Genomic DNA, 9968 nt, shown 5'->3' with positions numbered 1-9968 from the left:
TCATATTGTTAAATACTCCTTGATGTCATAGAACCACGGTTTTTCGTCTGCTTCTTCCTCGACATGAGCGCAATAGGCTGGCCGATCATGAATTTTTACCGGAATAGGATCTATGAAGTTCTTATCTGGATGCTGAATCATAGATGATAAGGTAGCCAATGCGTCGGCAAACTCATTCTGGACTTTGGGAACATGCTGGAATTCCGTCTTTGTGAATCTCTTCCTCAACTCCCGTACATGGTGCAGATAAGAGAGTATCTTGGTGTTCTTGGTTGCCCATTCTTCTCGGACCTAATGTATGAGCAAGTCTGAATCTCCGATCACTAGTAACTCTTGAATGTTCATATCAATGGCCAGCTTGAGCCCTAAGATGCAGGCTTCGTATTCGGCCATGTTGTTGGTGCACGAGAACCTGAGTTTGGCAGATACCGGATAATGCTGGCCGATTTCCGATACTAGGACTGCTCCTATGCCAACTCCTTTGAAATTTGCTGCTCCATCAAAAAACATTCTCCAACCGTCATAGGATTCTGCAATATCTTCTCCTATGGAAGATATCTTTTCATCAAGAAAATATGTCTTTAGAGGCTCGTATTCTCCATCCACGGGATTTTCAGCAAGATGATCTGCCAATGCTTGTCCTTTGATTGCCTTCTGGGTTACGTAGACAATGTTGAATTCACTTAGCAGGATTTGCCACTTGACTAGCTTGCCAGTGGGCATGGGCTTCTGGAAGATATACTTCAGCGGATCCATTCTTGATATGAGATAAGTGGTATAGGCATAGAAATAATGCCTCAACTTCTAAGCTACCAAAGTCAAAGCACAACAAGTGCGCTCTAATAGAGAATACTGAGCCTCATACGGGGTGAACTTCTTGCTGAGGTAATAAATGGCTTGCTCTTTTCTCCCTGTTTCGTCATGTTTCCCTAGAACACAACCGAATGCTCTATCCAATACTGCAAGGTAGAGCAATAGCGGTCTACCCGGTTCGGGCGGAACCAGAACTGGCAGCGTTGATAGGTAATCCTTGATTCTGTCGAAGGCTCTCTGACAATCATCTGTCCATTTAGCAGCAGCATCTTTCTTCAATATCTTAAAGATTGGCTCATAAATGATAGTGGATTGATCTATGAACCGACTGATGTAATTGAGTCTCCCCAAGAAACTCATAACCTCTTTCTTGTTCTTTGGCGGTGTCAATTCTTAAATGGCCTTAACCTTTGATGGATCCAGTTCTATTCCTCGGCGGCTTACGATGAACCTAAGTAACTTTCCAGCAGGGGCCCCGAACGCACACTTGGCGGGATTCAGTTTTAGATTGTACATTCTCAGTCTGTTGAAGAATTTCCTCATATCTTCCCTATGGTCAATGGCTTTCTTAGATTTGATGATGACATCGTCTACATACACCTCGATCTCCTTGTGTATCATGTCATGGAAAATAGTAGTCATGGCCCTCATGTAGGTGGCCCCAGCATTCTTTAACCCAAACATCATCATCTTGTAATAATACATTCCCCACGGTGTAATGAAAGGCGTTTTCTCCGCGTCCTCCTCGTCGATCCATATCAAATGGTATCCAGCAAAACAATCAACAAATGACTGCAGCTCGTGCTTAGCGTAGTTGTCAATCATGATGTGTATGTTTGGCAAGAGGAAGTCATCTTTTCGACTGGCCCGGTTGAGATCCCGGTAATCAACACAAACTCTAACCTTCCCGTCCTTCTTCGGTACTGGCACGATGTTGGCTAACCATGTCGGATACTCTACTACCCTAAGAACCTTGGCTTTGACCTGCTTGGTAACTTCTTCCTTGATTTTCAAACTCATGTCAGGTTTGAACTTTCTGAGCTTCTGTTTTACCGGTGGACATGTCGGATCTATCGACAATTTGTGAGCCACAATAGATGTACTAAGACCGGTCATATCATCATATGACCAGGCGAATATGTCCTCATATTCCCTTAGGAATTTCGCGTACTCTTTCTTTTCTGATGGTGACAGATGAACACTGATGCGCGTTTCCTTGACATTTTCTGTATCCCCCAAGTTGACAACCTCAGTTTCGTCCAAGTTAGACTTAGGTCTATTCTCAAAATCCTCAACATCTTTAACGACCTCTTCTGGTATATCATCCTCTTCTGAGTCTATGTCCATTTGTTGCATTGTCTCGTTGCATGTCACAATCGTCGGTTCATCAAGATATGTAATAATAGTGCTGTGTAAATAAAGTAAATGATAGAAAAATAGTAAGAGCGATATTTATAAGAAATTGAAATGCTTTGATAAATTTCATAATTGTTTTGAACATTAGAGTTCTTTAAAGAAAATATGGAAAGAAAATCAACTAGCAAAAAAGTAAAAGGTAATGCATGGTGCTTTGTTCAGCCTTGCTACCCCGAAGCTCTCCGGGCTCTGGTGGTTCTGAAGGACCAATTATTTAGGCGTGCTTCTTGGCTCACAGCTTGTATGGAAGGGCCTTCCTCTCCTTCCTCCTCAAAAATGACACATCAGTCCATATTGTCATCCTCCAAAAACAAATTCCTTATTGCCGCCAACGCTTCCTCTTCTTCTGATCCATATATGACATCAGCTGGCTGGAAAGTCTGCTTTAGGTGAGGTATCGGATGCTCCAGTGGGTAGTAGGGACTGCGCCATAGTGGGGACCATTCATTAAACTCTTTCCAGGTGTATTCATATCCCAAGCCAAAAGTGGTACCATGTTTCTTCAGCTTGATGGGTTTGGCGATTCCTTGGAGGTTTTTGCCGAGTCCCTTGCCAGGCTCGTATCCACACCAATTCAGTATGCTTTCAATCTTATTGTCCCATCATTTATCATTGTCCATGGCGTTGACCCGCTCGACGTGGTGGTGGTTTCTTCACATATTTTCCTTCTTCCTCCTATTGCCGGGATGGTCTGGCGACTGTATATGGGATTTCTACCGTCGCCATGAATAATTACCTCTTGGTGATTCCATTCAAATTTCACTGCTTGATGTATGGTTGATGCTACAGTACCGACTGCATGAATCCAGGGCCGTCCCAATAGCAAGTTGTAAGATGTTCGGATGTCTATCACCTGAAAATCAACGTCGAACCAAGTCGGTCCCATTTGCAGACACAAACTGATTCCCCCAATAGTGGACCTTTGGGAACCATCAAAAGCTTTGACGTTGATGACCCCATCCTTGATCTCATGCATGCTCTTTCCCAATGTTCCGAGAGTCACCAATGGACAAATATTGAGGCTGGACCCTCCATCAATCAGAATCCTGGTGATGAAGTAATCTTCGCATTGCACAGTGATGTGCAATGCTTTATTGTGGCTTAGCCCTTCTGGTGGCAGCTCATCTTCGTGAAAAGTGATTTTATGACTCTCCAACACTTGTCCTACCATGTTCGCCATTTTTCCTCCAGTTATGTTACTGGGCACATATGCCTCGCTCAACACTTTCAATAAGGCGTTCTTATGTGCATCAGAGTTTTGCGACAGGGCTAAAATGGTGATCTGAGCTGGCGTCTTGTTCAACTGATCGATGACTGAGTACTCCTTTGCTTGTATCTTCCTCCAGAGGTCATCATGCCCATTTTCAGTGACGGTTGGTCATCCAGAGACTTGCTTACTGGATTTAGCTAGATGGTTTGGAGTATAAACCCTGCGGGTTCTGGTCATACCCTGTGCCGCAATTGCTTCTCCAGATTTGGTTTTCCCTTTCCTTCTCGCCTCGGCGGTGTAATCCCAAGGGATGGCCTTCGTATGGAACGGTTCTATGGCTGACATTGCTAAAAGAATAGGTACCCTTGTTTTGGGAGGTAACACAGTAACTTCAAATGGCACAGGTGCTTTCGGGGATCCAAACTCGACCTCAATTGGTCCGGGCGCCTTTGCAGAAGAAGGTGCTTCGAACTCAAGTGGTATAGACATGTTTACTTCATCGTCCCCGGAAGGCTGGATCTGGACAACAATTGGATTAAGTGTGGTTGTTGGTTTTTTTGGCTCGTTACCCTCAGCAATCAATCCAATCGATCCTTTGGGGTCCCAATCATCTTCTATTTCGATAACGTGAATGCCTCCACCCTTGTGGTCAGGCAGAGGGTTATTGTGAACATTAGGAGCATGTCCTTTGCCACGATGATCTTGTTATCAATTAAATCTTGGATTTTATCCTTTAGATAGCGGCATTCATCAATGGTATTCCCCTTCATGCCGGAATGGTATGCACATATTTTGTTCGGGTTGACCCAATGGGAAGGATTTTCTGGAGTTATGGCAGGGATAAGGGTGACATAACCAGCAGCTTTGAGCCTTTCATACAGCTGTTCGATTGGTTCGGCGATGGCGGTGTATTGTTTGGGAGGTCTACGGTCGAAGTTAGGTCGTGGTCTAGGGAAGTTTTGGTGGGTAGGAGGTGATTGATAGTGAGAGGGCTGAGCATTATAGGCTTGGTAGACGGGTGTGGGCTGGGAATATCTTGGTGAGGTAGGTTGATATGTGGGTGGTGGACATGATTGGTAAGTAGGCGGTGGAGCTTGGTAGGAAGGCGAGGGTGCTTGGTAATTCGGGGTAGGTTGATATGTGAGAGGCGATATTGGGTAGGTTTGGTATTTTATTGGGAATTTTGTTCTCTGTGCAACCATCAAGGCACTCACATCCCTTTTCTTGGATGCGCCACCAGACTGTAGAGCCTTGTTGGTGGCCTGAAATGCTTCAAAGTTAGTGACCATACCACTTTTAATGCCTTCCTCTATCCTTTCTCCTAGCTTGATAATGTCGGAGAATTTCTGGCCTTCAATCAGTATCAACCTCTCATAATATTGTGGGTCCTGAGCTCGAATGAAAAACCTGTTCATCTGTTCTTCTTCTAAGGCCGGCCTGACCTTAGCCTCCCCTGATCCCCAACAAGTAGCATACTCGCAGAATGTCTCTGTAGGTTTCTTCTTCAAATTTCGGATATAGAATACATCTAGCACATTCTCCGTATTGAATCTGAACCTGTCCATGAAATCGGATGCCATACCTACCCAATTCGTCCACTTCTTGGGGTCTTGGCTGATGTACCAAGATAGAGCATCCCCTTTCAGACTTCTCATAAAGAGCTTCATGCGAATCTTTTCATCCTTTCCTACCCCAAACAGCTTGTCGCAGTAGGTTCTCAAATGAATTCTGGGATCCCCTGTGCCATCAAACATCTCGAACTTGGGAGGTTTGTACCCCTCGGGCAGTTCGACATCTGGCTGAATACAAAGGTTCTCGTAATTCAGCCCCTCGATACCTTTGTTTCCTTCAACACCCTGGACTCGGCTAGTCATCTTCTTGAGTTCTGCGGCCAGGTTCCTGATAAGAGAGTCTTCATCATCAGACTCTGGTGTGCTTGAAATAGGTTGAGTATAGTGTGGTATGGTTTCCACATAGATGGGGGTGTTGTGGGGATGATCATTTGTAGAGTTTAGTGTTTCAGGAATGAGTAGTGGGGTGTTGTTTGAAGTGTGACATGTGTTGCAGTGTTGATGGGGAGCGGGTTGTTTCTGTGGTTTTAGGATGTTTTGTGGAGGTGCGGGATTTTGAGCATTGGGAAAGTTGACATCTGGGGTAGTGAGGGAAAATGATAAGTTTGCCAAGTTCCGAACTTGGTCCAGTTCTTCCTGAAATTTCAATAACTTATGTTCAAGCTACGCGACACTTTCTTTGAAAACCTGAATACCCTGAGGAACCTCTACCCTTTCGGCCGAGTTGTTCAAATCTTCTATTTTCCTTCTGTTCTTGTTTCTGATAGGACTCAGAGGAGGAGGAGGTGGAGGGCCCTTGGATCTTGTGGAGTAGGATGATGATGCCAGAGTGCACGAACTAACCTTTTGGGGAGGGGAATAAAACAAAAGTAAAAACAAAACAAGGTAACAAGTTGGTGTGGATTATGAGAAGAAAATGTCATAACGATTTAAGCACATAGTGCAATAATATAAATCGTGTCCTAATTTTGGTGCCTCGTTGTGCCCGAGGTAGGCCTAACGACAAATAGTTTGGAGAACTTATAATGCTAAATGCCTCATTTTAATGATAAAAATAAGATAAATCCCAAAACGACACTAAAATTGCAGAAAATAAAATGTCACTAATGGCCATTGACCTTATTACATTTTAAAGGAAAAGAAAAGACTCTAACTACTTGGTCCCAGAAGGACCTTCCCCATAATTGGCATCTTTAACTCCATCGAACAGCTTCACCAGCTCACGTAGTCCCAACAGCAAGTAGGCTCTAGCCAAGTGTCCTCCTTCGTTTCCCTCAGCATTCTGGCAGTTTTCGCTCTTCTGGATGAAATTCCTTTCCAATCCACCAAACCCCGCTCCAAATACCCCAGTCGTTTATTGGCGCTGACAACCATATATTTCCATTCTTCAATCAACTTTTGATGTGCTTCTTGAATTTCCCGATGTTCACTTTCGCACTCTCGAATCCTCTTGCGCAATTGGTTATACTTAACCTGTACTTTAGCCTTTTCATCGATGATCCTGTGACCTCGAACAAACTCGGGTTGTCCTAACACACTATGATCGTCTTCCAACCAACTTGGATAGTATGGGGTATAACCAGTATGATACCTATCTGGTTCTATGGAATCTTTTCTCAGGATGATTTTGTAGTGCCACATGTGCTGAGCCTGGCACTTGTGAGGGCTATCGTCATCTTGAAAGTCAGCCTTGAAGTGACTCATCTTGTCGACCCTTGGTATAACCTGCTTTCTCATTGCCTGCCTCATGACTCGGAGAGGGACATAAGGATAAGTTACCCTTAGACCGATGAGTATAAGAAATGATGCATCCCGAGATCGGACAATGAACTCTTCAGTAGGGAACCACTCGAACATCCACCGCACTTGGTCTTCCTTCAGATTTTCAAACAACTCTACCCACCCTTTAGCATCTTCTGGTTGAACAAACATGTTAGGCATATAGTTCATTCGCCTTGGCTGATGGAAGGCGATATGATCATCCCAGTCTCTGCGCAAAATCTCTTGCCGATATTTACCCTTTTGGAGGTGCTCCATGAGCCAAAGTTGGAGTAGTAAGTTACAACCCTCAAAGTGATTGGCCCCTTGTTGACAGTTTTTCAAGGCTCGGTATATCTCTGCGACAATCATTGGTACTATGCTGAAAGGCTGCCCGCCAATACCTTCCATTAGAGTCTTGGTGACCATGGCTAGTCTGGTATGGATCCTAGCCTTCTTCATAGGAAATACTATCATCCCCAAAAAACAGAACATAAAGACGAAGACTCTTATGTGGATATGCCCCAATGAGGTGAGGGCAAATTCATCTGGGTAAGTGCGATAGGACTTGCTATGGTCGTACCTCTCGTACAGATAGTCGAAAGGAATGTAAGAGTCCTTCAAACAGGTCAAGTCTGGGTTTTTCTTTAGTCCCGTCATCTTGAGGAAACCCCTACCCTTGCGATTTTCTGGCATAAGCAAACCCGGAGTCTCCCAAGGAATACCAGCTAACCCTCCTATTTCCTCGAGCAGAGGTGTCATTTCAAGGTTCCCGAAGCAAAACATAGATCTGTCGCTATCCTAGAATAAAGTTGCAGCCTCTATGATTTTGTTGTCGGGTTGGATTTCCAAAAGAGAAGGCAAATTTCCCAAATATTTGCGGACGAGAATCTGATCACTAGAGTGAAGGTCTTCCCACCAGCTTAGCAACCTTGAGTGAATGTTGGTTACCATGCCGAATCTAGGGACTTCGTGCCTCATTTTCTGCAAAACAAAGTGTTAGGCCCTTATCCCCCGCTAGACTCGACTATTTAAATCAATAATTAGCATAAGAAGTATTTAGTTCTCCAAATAAATGCATAGACGTGGTAGTGTCCGTTTGGGTTCCAAGGAAACACAGTGGACTTTGGACAGGGCTATCTTAAAGAGTCATTACGTGGACAACATAACTAACTCGACTAGGTTTGACCATGATGCATGCACAGTTAAACAGAGTAAGGTTTCTATGGGGTATTAGACTGGTACCCGTGAGCAGACAACTCAAGAGGGAAAGGCACAGAACCGTCGACTGCACCGCTGATCGACTGGTTTTACCGCAAATATGCCTTTGCCAAATTTAGGGGGTGATGATATCGGAAGAGCGCAACCACTCATTATAAGTGTTGCTATGATATTTTGTTTGGCACGAGTGGAATATGATGTTGAATATGCAATTACAAGAATGAAACAAGTTGTCACGTATTTGCGCGTTCATAAAGTAATGATCACAATAATTGCTCATAATTACAATAGTATTGAAGGAAAGCGGTAAAAGAAAGCATTAAAGAAAAAGAAACAAAAACCAAGTCAGTTTCGTAGAAGAAAAGATAAAGACATTAAATAAAGGCAAATAAAAGCAATAAAGTCACAAATAACACGAAATGATAAAAGCCTAAAGAAATCCCCAGCAGAGTCGCCATGCTGTCGATGCCCCATTTTTCTCGCGAAATCGAGTTTATGACATTTGGGAGGACAACTCGTTCCCTTTGGGAATTGGGTTTGCATTTGAAGAGTCGCCACCTAATGATTAAGTGCATTAGGACACTATAAAGGATTTGAGTTTGAAGAACCAGAGTTTGGGTAAAGACTAGAAATTATCTCGAGGGGAAGGTGTTAGGCACCCCTCAAGATCCACTAGTGTGGTTCCCGGCCATGTCATATTGTGACTTCACATAATCAAGTAGGTAATTAAGGGCTCAAATAGAAAGGGTTCACATACAACATTGCGAATAAATCGAAGCTTGAGAAAGGTAAAGAGGTAGAAATTTATAAAAGACTTGAATAGTTTTACAAGAAAAGCAAATAAAGGGGGAGAGGTCCTAGGTTTATAATTAATATGGATCACATCAATGCAATATCCAGCAATCACTCCTCAGAAGAGGGGTCGCACATGATATTAGCGCACCGGTCATCATATCCATATCTACCCTTCCCACCCCGTGAAGGCATTAAAGCGCGGAATGGTATCGTTACTTATTGCATGCTATTACCTGCTCCAATCCTATCAGTCTCGGAGGCATTGAGACTACTAATCCTAAAGGGGAGGGAGTTGGGGCTTTTCATAATTTTAAAAGGATAAAAAAGCTAAACGATAGGCAATAACAAATAACATCTAAAAGGGAGCAAATAGCAGTTAAGGCTCAAGTAGGCCTCCTCATTCAAAGTAGCAAATTGTTTAGCATGACTTGCAAATACTGATTGGGTCTTTAATTAAGCAAAGTGTAGGACAGACTGATTTATCACATATTTTCCAGATGAGGAAATTAGCCCTGACTAGATGTAGTTATCAAAACTGATACAGTTAATCAATTACCTACCAGCTTGCCTAGGTGAAACTTATAGACAGGATATCTAATAATGCAAAGTATACCGATTTTAAGGAAAAACTTTACTGATTTTAGTAAAAGAGATCTGCAGATTTTAAGATGGGTTTTAGATTCAAAACGAGGCTGATTTAATTAATTGATCCTATAGGCATGGTTTCTAAGTGTCATTGATTTTAACAGTTGCAATAATCCTATAGACATGATCTCTAAATTAATTGGTTATTATTAAGCCTAAAGTTGGTTGCCTAGTGGCGTATACATGCAGAAATACTGAAAGACCTATAGGCATGCAGAAACACTGAAAGACCTATAGGCATGCTTTCTAGATGCTGAAATGCAGAATTGTAAAAGGTCCTATAGGCAAATTTTCTAAATGCAAAAATGCAGAGGTTATGCAGTCATATAGGCAGGTTTTCTATATAAAATATATGCAGAATCTAAAACATGATTTTTTATGATAAATGCAGGATCTAAGGCAGGATCTCTATATGACAAGTATTGGAGAATGCAGAACTTGACATAATTTGCAGAAAGTAATACCTAATGAGCATGATATCTACCCTTGTGCATACAATAAGCAACCCTCCCCCCATTTTTACTATATACCCCATAGTT

The 9968-nt window shown here is 42.9% G+C and overlaps 1 protein-coding gene across 1 annotated transcript; it reads right to left on the bottom strand.

The window, feature by feature from the left end:
* On the bottom strand, positions 1-1455 carry LOC138876243 (uncharacterized). The gene is made up of 4 exons (XM_070155150.1): positions 1222-1455; positions 1003-1095; positions 478-651; positions 1-291 (listed from the first exon to the last, which is right to left on the bottom strand). Exons 1-4 carry the CDS (start codon positions 1453-1455, stop codon positions 1-3), a joined length of 792 nt encoding a protein of 263 aa, XP_070011251.1.
* Positions 1456-9968: the final 8513 nt, after the last annotated feature.

The sequence above is a fragment of the Nicotiana sylvestris genome, chromosome 1 (genome assembly GCF_000393655.2).
Source record: "Nicotiana sylvestris chromosome 1, ASM39365v2, whole genome shotgun sequence".
In the NCBI taxonomy this organism is placed as follows: Eukaryota; Viridiplantae; Streptophyta; class Magnoliopsida; order Solanales; family Solanaceae; genus Nicotiana; species Nicotiana sylvestris.
The sequence above is the reverse complement of the archived record's forward strand: the minus strand, read 5'-3'. Positions and strand labels throughout refer to the sequence as shown.